This window comes from Perissodus microlepis, chromosome 14 (genome assembly GCF_051167445.1).
Source record: "Perissodus microlepis isolate ML-2025 ecotype Zambia chromosome 14, ASM5116744v1, whole genome shotgun sequence".
Taxonomy (NCBI): domain Eukaryota; kingdom Metazoa; phylum Chordata; class Actinopteri; order Cichliformes; family Cichlidae; genus Perissodus; species Perissodus microlepis.
The window spans coordinates 14,274,048-14,292,485 of record NC_140474.1 but is presented as its reverse complement, the minus strand read 5'-3'; the positions used below and the strand labels follow the sequence as shown (position 1 = coordinate 14,292,485).

Here is an 18,438-nt window from a genome sequence, read left to right as displayed (position 1 = left end):
ACCGTATCCGCATGCCGGGCCCGGGGCGCATGGTGGTGTTGCACCGGGACAGGGTCTCACCGTACCGACCGCTCGCTCCAGCAGATGCCGGAGCAGGGGATGATGGTGGCACCCCATGTTCTGACCCAAGTGACTTTTCCCCCGCCGGTCGTGACCGGCCGGTGCGCCAAAAGAAGGCACCTGGACATTTGCAGGACTTTGTGTGGGGTAATGGGGTCGTCGGGGACGACTGACCCCTTAGGTGGGGGCTATGTAGTGGGTCAGGGCTGTTCGGGGTTCTGTTTGTAAAGTTATGTTTTGTTTATGGTGCCATAGTGACAGGTGACGCCCTCTCGCTGCAACGGTGTGTCCTTCCGGGGTCAGAGGGCGCCCTGTGGTGTTGTTGTTGTTGTTGTTGCCGCGCTGAGCAGTTAGCTAGCGGCAGTGTTTTCTGCAAATGTAAATAAACGGCTGTGCTCCCTGGCTAGCTCACGGGAAGCAAGACCAAACGATACCTCCGTCTCCTCCTTGTCTGAGCTCGCCACAATACTGTGAATAAACAGTAGTATGCCAATTTCTTAATCACAGTATGATGTTACTTTGTTGACGTAATTTACGACATAACGACATAACGGTATCTCACTGGCGTCACTGTCGCCAGTGAGATACCGTAAAAAAGGCTACGGTGCGTTACCATAATTTGTCCGAGAGTATTATACCACACCAGCAAAAAACGGTATCATCCTGCAGAACAGTAAGCTACCGTAACACGGCGTCACGGTATGACGCTGGCAACAGTGACGCCAGTATGTTACCGTAAAGTGGCGATGAAAAGTCTAACAGTGCAGGCTTTCCAGTCTGTCTTACCTCTTGGTCAATCTCTAAAATGCATTTGCTGTCATTAAAATAACTGTCTAGTTATTTTAATGTTAAGGGTTTCTTCATCAGTTCTAATATATTTTGGATTTGAATGAACTGTGACAGTTGTATACAACTGATATTATAGTAAGTGTATTAAAGTGTACAACAAAATAAATATGTATAATCAGCTAAAACGTATCCATATTTTGAGGTAACATAGAAATTCAACAGGTAGAGCTGTGTACTGTGAACCAAATTAAACAGCTCATTACTTACATTTTAAAAATGCTTTTTATAAAGCATCTTTTTTATCCAGTAATAGTTGAAGTAATATATATAGTATATATATATTGAAAAATACATTGATTGTTACAGCCAATCAGTGCAATGAATAAATGGTCATAAACTGTAGCATTAAAAAAACAATCTTAAGAATTTTAACTTTAACGACATAGTTCCAGGTGTTTAGACATCCTTTTAGACAATTAAACTCACAATCATTATTTGCAACTCAGATGAACAAACTAAGAACCAGTCAGGTTACCTAAAAATCATGTTTTTGACATATATAACAAAGAAACAGTGTTTCCCACACACAGATTTTAAGATTTAGGTATAAATGGCTACTAGCCTGGAACTTTTCATATCCTCTTTTCACAGCTGGCTTGCCTGTATTGTTGCAGTGCTCTAAATCACTCAACTGCTTCCCATGTCACACATTTGGGCTGCAGTTAGAGCTTGTTCCACTCATGAGATCTGACAGGAGCTGCAGGGTCCCTCTTACCAGAATCTGCAGAAATCTCACACACACACACACACGCACACACACACACAGACAGACACACACACACACACACGCACACACGCATACCAACACCAAGAACAGTGCAACATGCTAACCATGTTAGTGTTTAACACAGTGTTTGCCCGACTAGGCAGGGCTTTTGTTTTATCTAAGACGTGTGTGGGCAGTACAGAGACTGTTGGTGGTTTAATCACTTTGGGGCTGACTGAATCCATGTGTAAGCAGGATTGTGTTGCACACAGTTGGGCTGTAGATGAGGTAGAAAATAATAGCTTTTAACAAATAATTTTAGTTAAAACAAGTAACAGAACTAACAAGAGAAGAAAAACATCCAGAATCACTGAAACATGTTTCATATGATATTTTATTTACTTTCACATTCAAACATTATTTTAGTAAGTGATTACTACAGTATTAAACTTAAACACAACTGGGTTTTCCAACACAATAAAGGTACAACAAACACAAAGTTTTTCTTTTTTTCACATTAAAATATAATAAATTTATTTATTTTTTACTCTGAAATAGAAATAAAAAATTCATCTTGAATATTTTCCAGTCATGCCTTTCTTGATATTTCTCTCGGGTCGTAGTAAAATAATGTAACATTTGGGGATGAAAATACATAGTAATAGTCCAAAACTGGATGATAATATAGCAAATATTTCCACTGCCACAGAGAACTTTCCAGGAGAGCTGACATAAGCTGGAATGAAAGAAATCCACACAGCCCAGAAAATCAGCATGCTGAAGGTGATGAGCTTTGCTTCGTTGAACGTGTCTGGTAGTTTTCGTCCAAGAAATGCCAGGACAAGACAGGCAAAGGCGAGCAGGCCAATGTAACCAAGAAGCAGGTAGAATCCAGGAGGCCATGGCTCTTTACACTCCACCACAATCTAATATAATCTAACAATTAGTATGTATACAGAGAAATGGTTCATTTTATATGATTTATTTGTTTCTGCTCTGATGTCTACACTAAACACTGAAGTCCCCTTCTATAGGATTTGAAGACATCTTACTGTATAACTTAGTGATATTAACGTCCAAGAATATAAATTGCAACAATTAGTGTTTTAGTGCTTCCTACTCACTCTTCCAGTTGAAGCTTGGTAGTTTGGATTCCTGAATGGGAACGGAGGTGCAGCTAGCACCCAGCCAGCACAGAGACAAATCTGGAGCAGCATAAAATAATAGTTACAGAAACAATACAAAAAAGTTAAAGTGCCTACAAAAACTGACATTAAAATTTGCTGACAGTTTGATATCTTTCCCACCTGAGGAGCTGTGGTACAGATGATCAGAATCCTCTGCTGAGCTGTACTAAACAGCATCCGACCCCTGGAACCAGGTACATTAGTCCGGAAAGCCAGGAGAACCACAATGGTCTTAAAAAGGACGCAGGACAAACACAGGGCAAAGCTGATCCCAAACGCTGCCTGGCGGAGCCTACATGTCCACCAAGACGGCTGACCAATGAACACCAGAGAACACAGGAAACAGAGCTTGAGTGACAGGAGAAGCAAGAAACTTATTTCTGAGTTGTTGGCCTTGACGATGGGTGTATAGCGGAAAATGTGAAACACAATGGTGATGATGGATGTCAGGATGAATCCCAGCAGGGTGAGTGCAACCAGGATGATACCCATGGCATCATAGAAAGAGAGGAACTCTTCTTCCCCTGCAACACATTTCACCTTCTCTTTGTCTGACAAGTAGTATTCAGGACATTTTATGCAATCAGTGGAACCTTTGGGAGCAGAGAACACAAGACAACAAGACATATGTGGATTAAAATTCAGGAACTCTTCGTTCAAATCAATATTTTTTCAATACTTTTTAACAGTGCAACATTTTCATTCTTTAATATGATATGGGCTACCAGTCTGGTTGCTGATCTCTCCATCTGCACAGGGCAAACAATCAAAGCAGCATTTGGGCTCTCCTCGGCGTGTGGCCTGCCTGCTGCCGGGGGGACATGGAGCACTACACTGAGATACAGGAACCTGAACAAGGAACAGAAAAAAAGTGAAAAGATTTTCTTACTGAGTATTTGACATAGTTGATCAAATAATTTTCAACAGATTAAAAATGTTTAATTTTAAAGTAATTTTAAATACATTTACAATAACTATAACCTACCTGCCTCTCTCCTTTTGTCCATACAATAGTGTTCTTCATTATCTGCAACTGTTGGCCATGGGGAGCTAAACCATCATAGCTTCCAACTTTGATAAATCTAGCTTAAAATATTTCAGAATAAAACCAAACCAAAGTTTTGGGTTATAAGGTAAATACCCATAACTTCTTGTTCATGGTTGTTGTAACAGACAGATCTTTCAAAGGGACATAAAACACTTTGTCCACAGAAACCTATTCTAACAAAGTGTCACAGATTTAAAATTGTCCATGAATTCACAGTACACAATGCATTAGTTACACCCTTTTGCACACCCTCTACAGTGAAAATAACAAATACATATTACAGATTAGAGTAAAAATCAATCTCATATATATATATATATATATATATATATATATATATATATATATATATATATATATATATATATATCACCTATGTAATATTCTGGATATTTATAATTGAGCTATTTGCATATATTAGAGCTATTTCTGCTATTTTGTAAACTTTGTGATATAATGTATTATTTAATTTAGTTAAATGATACAATATATACAATACTGTTAAATAAACATTGTGTTACAGTTATTGTCTTGAAGCAACTGTAACAACGTAATTTCTTTAGGGATTAATAAAGTATTCTGATTCCGATGTCATAACCTATTATACTGCCAACTGGTTGGGTGTACTTGGGAACAGAAAGACTTGACATCCATATAACTGAAGGTTAAATTATATGTTATTGCATAACATAGTGCTTTTGGACACATGCTCTACTGTTCAGTCAGTATATCTGACCCAATGAGGAAACAACTAGCTTTTCAGTCTGGTTAACTACTGGTGCATTGGACTAGAACAGCTTCTCCTCCACACAGTCATCATCTATAAATTACTCTACAAATTTAGCTGTACGTCTACGTAGAGTCTCCAGTTTCAATGCATTTAGAAAATGAGGAAGAACCAATGACACTGGCTAAAGAGGGCTGACATCACTTGGGAAGCTTGTAGAAAACTAAATAGAAGAAAGAGAAGAAATAACAATTTAACGTGAAGCAATGACACACTCCGGGGCCTGATTAACCCCAGCAGGGCCTCCTTGGATGAGGGTGTCTAGTGATAATGACTGAAACACCCAATGAATCCAAGGTCCAATACTGATGATGTGTACTATTTATTTTTTTTTTATTAAAATCTAGATCAGATTTCTAATCCCTAAACCTAACCAAGGAAGTTAAAAAGAGACTGAAAAATGGCAGAATAGCTTGTGATAAAAGAACGAAACACCCTGTGAAGTTGAGGCACACAACGATGTGTCCTGCTGGTAAAGTTTCCAGGCTGCCTTTCCTCATAGTAGCCATCCCTCAAGACTTTCTCCATTTGAAGAAATGCATTATCAGGGATTGTAACATCTAGTCCTTTTATTGAATTAAAAGATACAATGAGTGAAAGTGAAATGACAGTCTTTCCATGTTTTTAACATTATATTCGTTGCTGAAGCCTAAAGTGACCTCCCCAAAACTGTTTTTTGGTTTAGTTTCCTTCTTAACATTGAGCTGTTGGTTCTGTCACAAGTTAACCAACATAAACTATCATTGAACTATTAGCAGCAACCAATCTAGTTATGGACATTAAATTCTGTACCCGGAATGATTAAACTACCTGTGCTATAAAAACTGTAATTTGAAACACCTATTTATTCACTCCAGCTTAATGGACAGTTAAATCTATGACAATTTTTAGAGTAGGTGTTCATAGTTCAAATTAGGATTAATACATACAGTGTTTCACATGTAATGTTCACTTAAAAGTTATACTAAACCTCATTTTGTCTTTGCTGTCCTTCTGCCAGTTAATGATGTCATAGAGAGGGACTGGCTCTCCATTGGAGTCGAAATATACTTTCTCATTGAACTGGTTGGTGAAATTGACCATCTTCAGATGTTGAAGAAACTACATCAGAAGAGAATTATGAAAAATAAAATATTAAACGAAACAAATAAAAAGTCTTTTTTAAAAATTACAAACTCGAAAGAAAAAAAAAATCACATGAATTATGATTTGGATATTTTGTGATTGTTTCAATTACCTGACCATTCGAAAATGAACTGTGTTTCTCACACAACCCCCTATTATGTCCCACAGAGTCACAGTTTAAGAAAGTGTGCAGAGCATGGGCAACAGCGTACACAGCTTTATACACATTATAGGATATTCTGACCGGAGATACATCGCTATAACTGCTGTCAGTCTGTCTCAGATCCTCTGAACCTGTGCATACAGGTTTTGCCAAAGAACCTGCATAATTTCTATCAGCTGACATATTAAACAATCTTTTTGGTCCAACAGTAAGCCCAACCATATTGCTAGAATTGTTTTGAGAGCCCAGTTTGTAATTAAAAGTATCCATATAATTCAATCTTTCCAGAGTATTCACTTCATATTCTTTGGCTCTGTCTCTTTCAAACTCCAGCTTACACCCAAACCGCTCTTCCCAGAACATATTGATAAATTCCATTCCTGGTTTGGGAGAGGGTCGGACATTCAAAAGAAACTCTTTCAAGCCAGGGATGCTGACTCCAGGCAAGGAGAAGCCCAGTGTTCCCTCCAGGAGAAAGTGGAAGTCAGGTGAGGCCAGCTGGCTCAAGGTCGCCCAGGCTTCACTTGCTATCCACTGTATCCCTGTTACATTCCTTTGAGCTAGCTGGAAAGGCAAACATAAACAACTGTGAAGACTATTCACGTATATACTTAAAAATACCCAAAATAGGATTTGTTACATTATTAATTAAGATGTTATTATTTACAAAATGCATCAATCAAGATACTAACTTCTGAGAACAGATGCAGTACATCTACTCCTGCAGTAATGACCACGACAACCCGAGCAGTTGAACTCTCCAGCTTATCTGCCATTTCTAGTATTTCAGCCGTTGTGGGTGATGCTGGGATAGAGAGATGAAATGCCACACATCCACCTTGCCTTCTAAACTGATTAGAGAATGCTTGGATGCCATAAAGGCTGTAGTCATCCTGAAATGTATATACAGAAAGCATTTATAAATCATGTTGCTGTCTAAAACTGTCCCATTGTAGCATTTAAAAAAGTTTTGATCTCACCGTAGCTCCTATTGTGCCCACCCAGAACCAGCCGAAGTAAGTGACAAGATTTACGAGACCTCTAACTTGAAAGAGATCACTTGGCACAGTTCTCAAGAATGATGGGTACAAATGCTTATCAGTAAGACAGGTACAAGTGGCAAAATAACTCACCTAGAAGGACAGCAAGTTCTTTCTATATTATTGAGACACAAACCAAAGACATAACATTATTAAACAAAGTTGTACAGATTATTACCAGTGGTATATTGAAAGGTCCAAGTGTTTGAGCTACAGCTCTTGTAGGGGACGAGGATGCAAGACCAATCACAGCAGGCACCGGAGAATAATACAGACATGTGGAAGATTGTCTTGCCTTTATCTCTTCTGTTGCATTTACTTTTATGTCATTTTCAGTGTTTCCAAGATTGTGATGAATTGCTGTCTTAACTTCAGTACTTCTCTCTTTCACTATGGTTAGTATTTTTGACTTGGCTGTTATTGCCACAGTCTTTGATTGCTTCATTTCAATACCACTGTTTTCAATTTCTGCTGTTTTTTCTACCTCACTGCTAACAGCTTTTGAGTGAGTGAGCAAAGAATACAGAGCCTGCAGGCTGTTATGGATATGGTTGCAGCTGTCCATAATCTTGTAGCCTAGTTTAACACCCGGTAACAGACTTGAATTATGGTTAATTTCCTCCACTGCAAACACCATTGTCATCATCCATCGAAAGGGTCTTTCTCGAATGCTGCAGACATTTTTTTTAAAGTATTTAAATTTTTAGTATAAAGAAATTACATTAATTTTAAAAATTATGATTAAAAATTATGTAATATAAATATAATTTACATTTGTTCAGTCACAGTGCCACAATTCCACGTAAACATAGCATAGCAACATAGCAACTGATATAGTTTTTCATGAAATACTGATATTTCATTCATTCATATCTAAGGGAGAAAAAAAACCAAAATGAAGATCCAGCATAGATTAATAATACCCTTACACTCACCCGCTGCAAGGTAGAATTTGGGGTTCACTGTTGTAGCTTTGCTGTGGTTTTGGCACAACATATTGCAGAGGGAAAAATCCTCCAATCACAATATCACCGTCAGAGTGCAGGGCTAAGGGCTCACTGCCTGCCAGTTTTACACAATCGGGTAAACTAGATTTAGAACTTCTCACGTCTCCAATCCTTAAACTATGCTGTGTCTCTCTCATAACCTCTTCTTTTCTAATCGAGTGTCCCTCCACTCTTAGTGGTTTTCCTTCATCTACAGTGTGAGAAACGTCAGAGAACACAATGCAAACAGGATTAGAAAACAGATAAAGCATTAAAAGACATTTACCAACAAGGGCTGAATACATAATTGACCGTAACCCCATGAAAAACTGTATGCTGAAAACAATGGCCCTCCAACAGCGTCTGTGACAAGCCAATGAAGTGAGTTAAAAACTCAGACGTTCGTGTCACTGCATTGTTCCAGATGAGTCATTATGACATTACCCAATCAGAGATAGGCTGAGAGGACTCTCATGAACCTTAAGTTACAAAACTGAAACACTGTCTTCCTAGAGGTGACAAGAATAAAAGACAAAGTCACAAATATTTTATTTAAAGCTATGGGAAGTTAATAACAAAATATTTATTCTATGCATGGCTTCTGAGTATATATTTACTTCATTTAACTGTAACAAAAATAGTAAATTAATATGTAACTACATATTCACACAGTAATGAACAATTCTGCTCACACATGTGCAGTAAATGTTAATATATTGATTATGTCATATTTTTCAGAAAGCCGAAGACACGGAGCAAGTCCCAAAAAGTCTGGATTATTTTTTGCTTATTTATTGTTGTGTGGGCCAGACATAGAGCAGAGTTCCATAAGTCAGCTTGACACTGGCTACAACAAGTGCTGTGTGATTCAAATGAGACCCAAATGTTACATTGCATAGCTGACTAACTTATACGACAAGTTGTATCTGTAGCTGAATTGATCCAGACCAGGTAACCCTGAGTCTATACTGTCAGTGAAAACTAAACTCCTGATATGGGGCACATTTGCTGCAATTATTTTTCTTTTGTGTGGCATGTGTTATTTAAGTAGTCAACATTTGCTTTTATTTGTTGGATGAATGGCTTGCTTCCTGTATTACTTGCTCTTAATAGTAACCATTAATGCTATTTTTGCTTAGACTTAAACCTTTTTTTATTGGAATCCCATTACGTCAAGTCAGTTTGATTTAAGAACAAAATGTATAATTACATTCCATGTCTGCAAAAATCCAAATTCAAAACTCAAAATTAAAAAAGACAAACATAACAAAAATGAAGGGGGGAAATCACAATTGACTGACAAAGACAAAAAGAAAAGTTAGCGCATTAAAAAATATTTACATTAGAAAATAGGTTGCTATTTAATCAAGTTTAAAGAAATGCTTGGCTCATGTTAGAAGTGAGTTTTTAATTTAATACAGGTGTACATCATTATTTTATATATTTCATAAATACCTCATAATTTTAAACACACATTTTTATATATTTTACTATAGAAATAGGTGTTGTAGAATAAAGCTAGGGAAGATAAGGCCACACCCACCCAATACCAAATGGAAATTTGGTTCACTGTGTAAAGAGCGGGGGTGGGGGGTTCTGCTCTTATTACTGAAAGATGACCTGAGGGATGGACCCTGGCATGTTTATTACACGTTTTGCTGTGATACTGGATTGTTGGTGGGCTCTTTTAAAACTATCTGTACTCCCAAATGTCTCTCTCCAGAACCCAGAAAGATCACCAACCTCCTACAACCTCAAAGTTTTCAACTTCAGTTCTAGAGTCAGCACCAGCTATTGCAGAGTCTGAACCGACTCCATTTTCCCAGTGTCAGTCTGAGCTTTCCCAGTTGGAGAGGAGGACACACGCCTCTGTTATCAATTTCCAGAAAAGTTTTATTGCCAGTCTCCTGGTAAGATCACCACTTTGCTTTGCCTCCTGGTGATCCTCTGAAACACCGCTGTCAGTCTGTCCAGTCAGTTATTCAGTGTTGAGTGTTTCTTGACTAATTCAAATACATTATTATATAATAATATTTTAGCTTTGTATTGACTAAGCTGTAGGTAAATTATATTATAATAACTGGAGTACAGTGTACAAGTAGATAAAGTGCATAAATATGTATTATAACAAGAGGCTTATTTTATATTTTGAAGACATATAGATGTTCCGCAGTGAATGTCTAGAAAAGAATATGAGTGGTATAGACTTAATAACTGGGTTAATTTATTTAAAAATTCTTCTGTGCTGACCGAAAAGAAAAGACACATCATGAGGAAAATCCATCCATCCATCCATCCATCCATCCATTCACGTCCGCTTATCCTTTTCAGGGTCGCGGGGGGTGCTGGAACCTATCCCAGCTGTCATAAGGAAAACGTCCAAGGTTATTTAATGTATGACATTTCTTATAATAATAATTTATTTGTATATAGGAAAAAACACATTGTGAAAATCTTGAGAGGTCTTGTAAACAGACATCATATTTAGTCTTTTATTTTAGAGAAGTAAATGGTTTCTGTGTTTGAAAGACTTCAGGAAATTTTAAAATAGTTAAAGAAAAATGTTTGTGCAGTATCAACACCAGTTTTGAGTTCATATAACAATAACTAAATTAGATAATTGACCTGATTTCAAATGTTTGGTTTTTTTTTAAGAAAGGTTTCTCTATGGTGGCTTAACCCCCCTTTTCATTGTGTCTAACATTTACACAATGCTCCCTGAAGGACAGAGTACATGCTGAAATCAAGGTTGGAAAGTAAAAGCTTTTAACAATAGTGTAATGCTCATATGAAATTTAATTTTTTATATGACAACTGTATAAATTGTTTACTCTCACAAACACTGAGAATACAAATGTTCATCTTTGATATTTCCCAGTCATGCCTTTCTTAATATTCCTTTCAGGGTGCAGTAAAATAATGTAACATTTGGGGACAAATATACATAGTAGCAATCCAAAACTGGATGCTAATATAGCAAATATTTCCACTGCCACAGAAAATTTCCCAGGAGAGCTGACATAAGCTGGAATAAAAGAAATCCACACAGCCCAGAAAATCAGCATGCTGAAGGAGATGAACTTTGCTTCGTTGAATGTGTCTGGTAGCTTTCGTCCAAAGAATGCCAGGAGAAGACAGACAAAGGCCAGTAGGCCAATGTAACCAAGGAGCAGGTAAAACCCAGGAGGCCATGGCTCTTTACACTCCACAACAATCTAAAGATGTTAAACAAGTATAAAAACAGGGATATTTTTTATGAATATTTTTTATTTGTCTCTTTCCACATATATAAATATAGATACAGATATGGATAGTTCTGTCTTTTTGGATGGTTCATGGCAATATCAACTAAATCAAGAAAATAAATTACAAGACTAAGGATTTCAAACAAGAATGAATACACTGAGATTTTAAATCATTATGATTGGTTCCTCTATGTTACTGTGTGTTACTGGTTTTTGTGATGGCTGATGGCAATATGAAAACATAAATTACAGAATTCAGATTTTCAGTTCTTCATACTCACTTTTCCAGTTGAAGCTTGGTAGTTTGGGTTCCTGGATGGAAAGGGAGGTGCTCCCAACACCCAGCCAGAACAGAGACAAATCTGAGGGGAGGATAGAATGATAGAAGAATACCAGCAAGACACAAACTGATCTTTAAATGACAGTGACTGTTCCTCCTACCTGAGGAGCTGTCGCACAGATGATCAGAATCCTCTGCTGGGATGTACCAAACAGCTTCCGACCCCTGGAACCAGGTACATTAGTCCGGAAAGCCAGGAGGACCACAATAGTCTTAACAAGGAGGCAGGACAAACACAGGACAAAGCTGATCCCAAATGCTGCCTGGCGGATCCTACATGTCCACCAAGACGGCTGACCAATGAACACCAAAGAACACAGGAAACAGAGCTTGAGTGACAGGAGAAGCAAGAAACTTATTTCTGAGTTATTGGCCTTGACGATGGGTGTATAGCGGAAACTGTGAAAGACAATGGTGATGATGGTGGTCAGTAAGAATCCCAACAGGGTGAGTGCAACCAGGATGATTCCCATGGTGTCATAGAAAGAGAGGAATTCTTCTAATCCTGCAACACATTTCACTTTTTCTTTGTCTGACCAGAAGTACTCAGGACATTTTGTGCACTCAGTGGAACCTTTGGGAACAAATAAAACAGATATATGATCACGTTTTCATAATTTTTCCACTCTGCAACATTTCTGCTACTTTAATGACGTTATTGGTTGCACTACATAATGCTAAAGGAGGATATTGTTTATTTGTGTGTTTGAACTTATATAGGCTACCAGTCTGGTTGCTGATCTCTCCATCTGCACAGGGCAAACAATCAAAGCAGCATTTGGGCTCTCCTTGGCGCGTGGCCTGCCTGCTGCCAGGGGGACATGGAGAACTACACTGAGATACAGGAACCTGAACAAGGAACACAGAAAGGCTTAATAACGGGCATTGATATGCAGTTTCTAACAAACTGACATGGTGTATCAAAGGCTTTTCTCCATTTAAAGTAGAAAAAAAAAAACAAATGAAGAAATGCATATTACTTTTGTTTTTTTTGTTTTGTTTTGTCTGTTTTGTCCTTAAGAGTTGACATAATGAAATATCTTGATGTATGCTCAATCATCCAGGTATGTAAATTCCAAAAAGTTGACATGGATGTAACGTTTTCAGTGGGAGAAAAGTTTTGTCACTCAGTCTCAGCTGACTGCAGGGTTCCTTACCTTGTAAACAGTACCTTTGCACAATGACTGAAACTAGCCCACTGAATGAACAACGGGCTGTGAGGTCAGTTTCTTGATCATCAATATGTGGTTGTTCACAATTGATCAACAACCACTGATCAAATAATTGTCTATCATTGATCAATGGCCATGAATACTATTCGCAGAGTTGGGGAATGGCTGCAATCACAGCATTGTAAAATGGTGAAAGATGTAAGGAAACCTGCAGTCAGGTGGGACTGAAGAAGTCAGTTGGATGAGTGATGAAACATTTCTCCCACTAAAAACACTATGTCCAGATTAACAGAACCAACTTTTTGGCATGATTGGAAATCCTAGATTGGATTGGAAACCTCATTATTTCACATAGTGGAATTATGAGATTGTTGTCCAGAGTAAAAGAAAAATAATTTAAAGGCACAAAAATAAATATTTTGAGGTTAACTCTGACGTACCTGAGATTGCTTTTTTGTCCAAACAATAGTGTTTTTCACTATCTTCAACTGCTGTCCTTGTGGAGCTGAACCATCATAGCTTCCAACTTTGATAAAGCTATGATAAAAAACAGTAAATTATTTCAAAATGCATTCTAACCAAATAATACATGCAATAGAACTGCATCATGAATTGGAAATATTGCATATTTTTGGTGATTACTTTCACTGTTCAATTATATGCGGAAGTATTATATTCCACCTGATTTTATCCTTGCTGCTCTCCTGCCAGTTAACAATGTCATAAAGCGGGACTGGCTCTCCATTGGAGTCAAAGTATATTTTCTCATCAAACTGGTTAGTGAAATTCACCATTTTCAGATCTTGAAGAAACTACAAGAAAAGATCATTAGAAAATATTTTAAAAACCTACAAAAACACATGAGATCACATTAACACTGCTTCCCTGAGTGAATGTGTTAAATGCAGAGAGGAATTTCCCTACGGGGATCAATAAAGTATAAAGTATACATTATCCTAATGGTATATTTTGTTATAATTTCACTTACCTGACCATTTGCAAATGAGTTGTGCATCTCACATAATCCCTCATTAAGTCCTGTTGAGTCACACTTCAAAAACTTGTGAAGAGCATGAGCAATGGCGTACACAGCTTTATACACATTATAGGAAATTCTAACCTGAGATACATCACTATAACTGCTGTCAGTGTATCGCAGATCCTCTGAACCTGTGCACACGGGTTTTTCCTCCACTCTCCCATTAAATAAACGATAATCTCCGTTCCTGTTGTAGCGAAAACTATACATATCAGTGAAGTTATCAACAATATTTGCTTCATAGTCTTTGGCTCTTTGGCTTTCAAATTCTAGCTTGCAACCAAAATGTTCTTCCCAGAACATATTGAAAAATTCCATTCCTGGTTTGGGAGAGGGTCGGACATTCAAAAGAAACTCTTGAAAGCCTGGGATGTTGACTCCGGGGAAAGAGAACCCCAGTGTTCCCACTAGGAGAGGGTGGAATTCAGGTGAGGCTAGCCGGCTAGAGGTAACCCAAGCTTCACTTGCTATCCACTGTATCCCAGTCACATTCCTCCTAGCAAGCTGGATAATATTATGTAATCATGAAAACGGACACAATTTATGTTGCAGTTTCTATGTCTTATAATAGTTTTATAAAATCAAAAATGTGAAAAAAATGTGAATATAAAGTTTTATTTTAAATCACATAATAAATCAACAAACATACTTACTTCTAAAAGCAGATCTAGCAGTTCCACTTCTGTAGCAAACACCACCACAACCCGAGCAGTTGAACTCTGCAGCTTGTCTGCTATTTCTTTTATCTCAGCCACTGTGGGTGATGTTGGGATAGTGCGGTGATATGCCACACACCCACCTTCTTTTCTAAATTGAATAGAGAATGCTTGTATGCCATAAAGACTGTAATCATCCTGAAAAAAAAAAAAATATATATATATATATATATATATATGAAAGATTTATAAGTCATGTCATAGCACTTAAAAAAGGTTTTGATCTCACCGTTGTGCCTAGTGTGCCCACCCAGAACCAACCAAAGTAAGTGACAAGATTTACAAGACCTCTAACTTGAAAGACATCACTTGGCACAGTTCTCAAGAATGATGGATACAAGCGCTTGTCAGTAAGACAGGTACAAGTGGCAAAATAACTCACCTAGATGGAAAGTGAGTTCATTTTTATCATTGAGAGAAAACACAAATCAAGTATATAACATTAAAAAACAAAGCTGTGTGGTGTATTACCAGTGGTATGTTAAAAGGTCCAAGCGTTTGAGCTATAGCTCTTGTGGGGGAAGAGGATGCAAGACCAATTACAGCAGGCACAGGAGAATAATACAGACATGTGGAAGATTGTCTTGCCTTTATCTCTTCTGTTGCATTTACTTTTATGTCATTTACAATATTTTTAAGACTATTCAGCATTGTGGTATTAGTTTTAATACAGCCCTTTTTTTGTGTTAGCATTCTTTCCTTTTGTGTCGTTTCACCAGTCTTTAATGCTTCCATTTCAATACCACTGTCAGTTTCTGCTGTGTTTTCTACCACACTGCTGATAGCTTTAGAGTGACCGAGTAAGGACAGAAGAGCCTGCAGGCTGTTATGGATATGGTTACAGCTGTCCATAATCCAGTAGCCTAGTTTAACACCTGGTAACAGACTTGAATTACTGTTAATTTCCTCCACTGCAAATATCATAGCCATCATCCAACGAAAGCCCCGTTGATAAAAGCTTTAAAAAAAATTTATTAATTAATTAAAAGTGGAAAAAGTATTTATTTTATCATACAGAAATCAACCTCATAGGAACATGGAAATAGTATCAAAATCAGCAGATATTAACAGTACCTTTGCACTCACCGGCTGCAAGGTGTAGTTTGGGGTTTGCTGTTGTAGCTGTACTGTGGATTAGACGCAACATGCAGTGGAAAAAAACCCCCAATGACAACATCGCCATCAGAGTGCAAGGCTAAGAGCTCGCTGCCTCCCAGCTTTAAACACTGAGGTAAATTAGAACTAACGTTTCTCACTTCTCTGATCCTTAAACCAGGCTGTGTCACAGCATCTCCCTCCACACTCAGTAGTTTTCTTTCACCTACAGTCTGAGGAACATCAGCGCAAACAATACAAACACAAGCAAAGATACAAAAAAGCAGCCAAACACAATTATCAAGAAGGGTGCAATGCATAATCCACTGTAACCCCATAAAAACTATGTATGTGCTGAGAAAAATACTCCTTCAACAGAGTCTGTGACAGGCTCATGAGGTGCATTAAAAACTGCCATGTTTTTTGTCATTACATCATTTCGTGTGAGTCATCACAAGATGACCCAATCACAGCAAACTGCATGCAACACAGTTCACGTGAACCTTGCGTTATTAAACTGAAACACTGTCATCCTAGAGGTAACAAAAATAAAATATATCATACATATTAAAACAAAAACACAGGAAATTAATAAGAATGATTCCATTTGTTCTATTCATTTCTCTGAGTCTGAATTGCTTCATCTTACCATAATGATTGTAAGAGCAATTAAAGGATAGTTTATTGGTAGTGGTAAAATGATTAAAAGAAGAAATACACATGTTTGTTGTTAAGTATTTATGCTTAAGTAGTCGGGGAGTCGGATAAGCTGGAAGCAACACAGTTTTTTGACCGTGTGTTGCCATGTTAATCTTTTTTGAAACAAAAGTACCTGGTCTTGCTCGTGTTTCAAATACCTGTTGCTGGACTGACTCCTAAAGGTGGTACAGAAGAGTGAAACAGAGCCAGAGTGCCGCAATTACACTGATCATAGTGTATGAACGTGTATGTATGTATAAAATACCTTCCATAACGGGTGGGCCATCTGATCCAAACTTTGCATAAACGTGGTTACACATAAAGCATTTGTTAACATCTATAAGTTAAAAAAATATATAAATCTCAATTCATCTGATTTTCATATATATAATGTTCATTTCATCATCATCATCCGCAAATGTGACCTTATGTTCTCTGTTTGTTTTATTCACATCTCAACTACAATGCACATTGCTCATCTGTAACTTAATTTGCATCTGTGAAGTCACCCACTTTGTTAGAGTCAACCATAAATATGGAATGAAGACTTTGAAAAAGCACTGCAGCACTGGCAAAAACTGCCTGTAGGCTGAGGTTTTGCTAGTCAATATAATGGTAGCAGTCATGGTAGCAGTCATAGTAAATAGTACATATTCACACAACAATAAACAATGCTGCCCACACATGTACGTTTATTCTATTTTCTTGGCAGCAGTGGAGTGAATCTGCGGAATCTTCGGCCATTAACACAGGTTCCTTGGGTGGCTGTCACCGGCCTGATGGACCCTGCTTGGATTGCCCTGGTTAACGCAAATAAAACGTTCATACTGAAGGATTTTTTTTACTTCTCATAATCTGGATTTCCTCTGTGTGACAGAAACCTGACTAGGTGACGATGAGTTAAGCTATTTCTCAGAACTGTTACCGCCAGACCGTTCATATTTTAACTCACAGACTACGGGCCAAGGTGGAGGAGTGGTCGCAGTTTATAAAAATACTTTTCTCTCTCGTCAGCTGTCACCTTTCACTTTCTCCAGTTTTCAAATGAATATGTTTGAGCTTGGTAGAAGTCATCCTGAATCCTCCCTTAGTTATGCTGCAATAGACGTAGGCTGCCGGGGGATTCCCATGATGCATTGAGTTTTTCCTTTCCAGTCACCTTTCTCACTCACTATATATTAATAGACCTCTCTGCATTGAATCATATCTGTTATTAACCTCTGTCTCTCTTCCACAGCATGTCTTTTATCCTGTATTCCTTCTCTCACCCCAACCTGTCGCAGCAGATGGCCACCCCTCCCTGAGCCTGGTTCTGCCAGAGGTTTCTTCCTGTTAAAAGGGAGTTTTCCTTCCCACTGTCGCCAAAGTGCTTGCTCATAGGGGGTCATATGATTGTTGGGTTTTTCTCTGTATCTATGAAGCGCCTTGAGGCGACTTTTGTTGTGATTTGGCGCTATATAAATAAAATTGAATTGAATTGAATTGAATCCTGTTCTTTGTGCAGTGATTTCCTGTCCACCTAAATATAACAGGAGTTCTTGGCTAAAATAATGCTAAAGTATGACAAGTTTTAATCATTGGTCTTATGAATATTATTGTGTGTTGTCCTACTAAGCCATTGTCAAAGGACTTTTTAAACCTACTTGATGCTTTTAATGTTTTGCACTCTGTCGTTGGTCCCACACATAAACATAGACACACTCTGGATCTGTCATATGGTTTGCCTAGCTATAACCTTGTAACCTTGATTGTAAATGCAACAATCAGATTGATGTTCATCCCACACCTAAATTTTTATCAGGATAGTGTCCAAAATCATTATTGCCATCCCTCTGTTCTTGCCATTCTCCAGCCATTTTGCTTGGAACCCCATTGCACATACGGTGAAATTCCTGTCACAGAAGCTACAGTATGTTGAAGAGAACTCAATGACAAAAACTGAAATGCTTGAAGAAGTTTTATTGCTGCTGCTGGTATTGTGTCACTTCTTTAACCTATACTTTTTAGTTACGGTTCAAAGGAGGACTCAAGCGCAGGACTCCGGGCTCGGATGCACACAAGAAAGGTTTATTTACAATTCACCAGGTGTATATACAAGAAGGTGCGGGAGGAGTGCTATGTACAGCTGAGGGGGGGGGGAAAGGGGCTCCAGGGAAGTCCAGGGGAACAGCACACGTTCTT

The 18,438-nt window shown here is 38.0% G+C and overlaps 4 protein-coding genes across 4 annotated transcripts; all 4 read right to left on the bottom strand.

Annotated features, from left to right (window-relative positions):
* Positions 1–2,184: 2,184 nt before the first annotated feature.
* Positions 2,185–7,961, bottom strand: LOC146373617 (extracellular calcium-sensing receptor-like). The gene is made up of 8 exons (XM_084949756.1): positions 7,889–7,961; positions 6,906–6,910; positions 5,608–5,738; positions 3,788–3,884; positions 3,528–3,651; positions 2,923–3,395; positions 2,740–2,820; positions 2,185–2,541 (listed from the first exon to the last, which is right to left on the bottom strand). The coding sequence occupies exons 1-8, from the start codon at positions 7,959–7,961 to the stop codon at positions 2,185–2,187; spliced, it is 1,341 nt and encodes a 446-aa protein (XP_084805882.1).
* Positions 5,806–6,701, bottom strand: LOC146373618 (extracellular calcium-sensing receptor-like). Its single transcript, XM_084951513.1, has 2 exons — positions 6,618–6,701; positions 5,806–6,489 (listed from the first exon to the last, which is right to left on the bottom strand). Exons 1-2 carry the CDS (start codon positions 6,699–6,701, stop codon positions 5,806–5,808), a joined length of 768 nt encoding a protein of 255 aa, XP_084807639.1.
* Positions 7,962–10,809: 2,848 nt separating the features above from the next.
* Positions 10,810–15,610, bottom strand: LOC146373615 (extracellular calcium-sensing receptor-like). Its single transcript, XM_084949755.1, has 7 exons — positions 15,533–15,610; positions 13,390–13,520; positions 13,149–13,245; positions 12,262–12,385; positions 11,638–12,110; positions 11,478–11,558; positions 10,810–11,166 (listed from the first exon to the last, which is right to left on the bottom strand). Exons 1-7 carry the CDS (start codon positions 15,608–15,610, stop codon positions 10,810–10,812), a joined length of 1,341 nt encoding a protein of 446 aa, XP_084805881.1.
* Positions 13,575–15,315, bottom strand: LOC146373616 (extracellular calcium-sensing receptor-like). Its single transcript, XM_084951512.1, has 4 exons — positions 15,207–15,315; positions 14,401–14,501; positions 13,697–14,251; positions 13,575–13,628 (listed from the first exon to the last, which is right to left on the bottom strand). The coding sequence occupies exons 1-4, from the start codon at positions 15,313–15,315 to the stop codon at positions 13,575–13,577; spliced, it is 819 nt and encodes a 272-aa protein (XP_084807638.1).
* Positions 15,611–18,438: the final 2,828 nt, after the last annotated feature.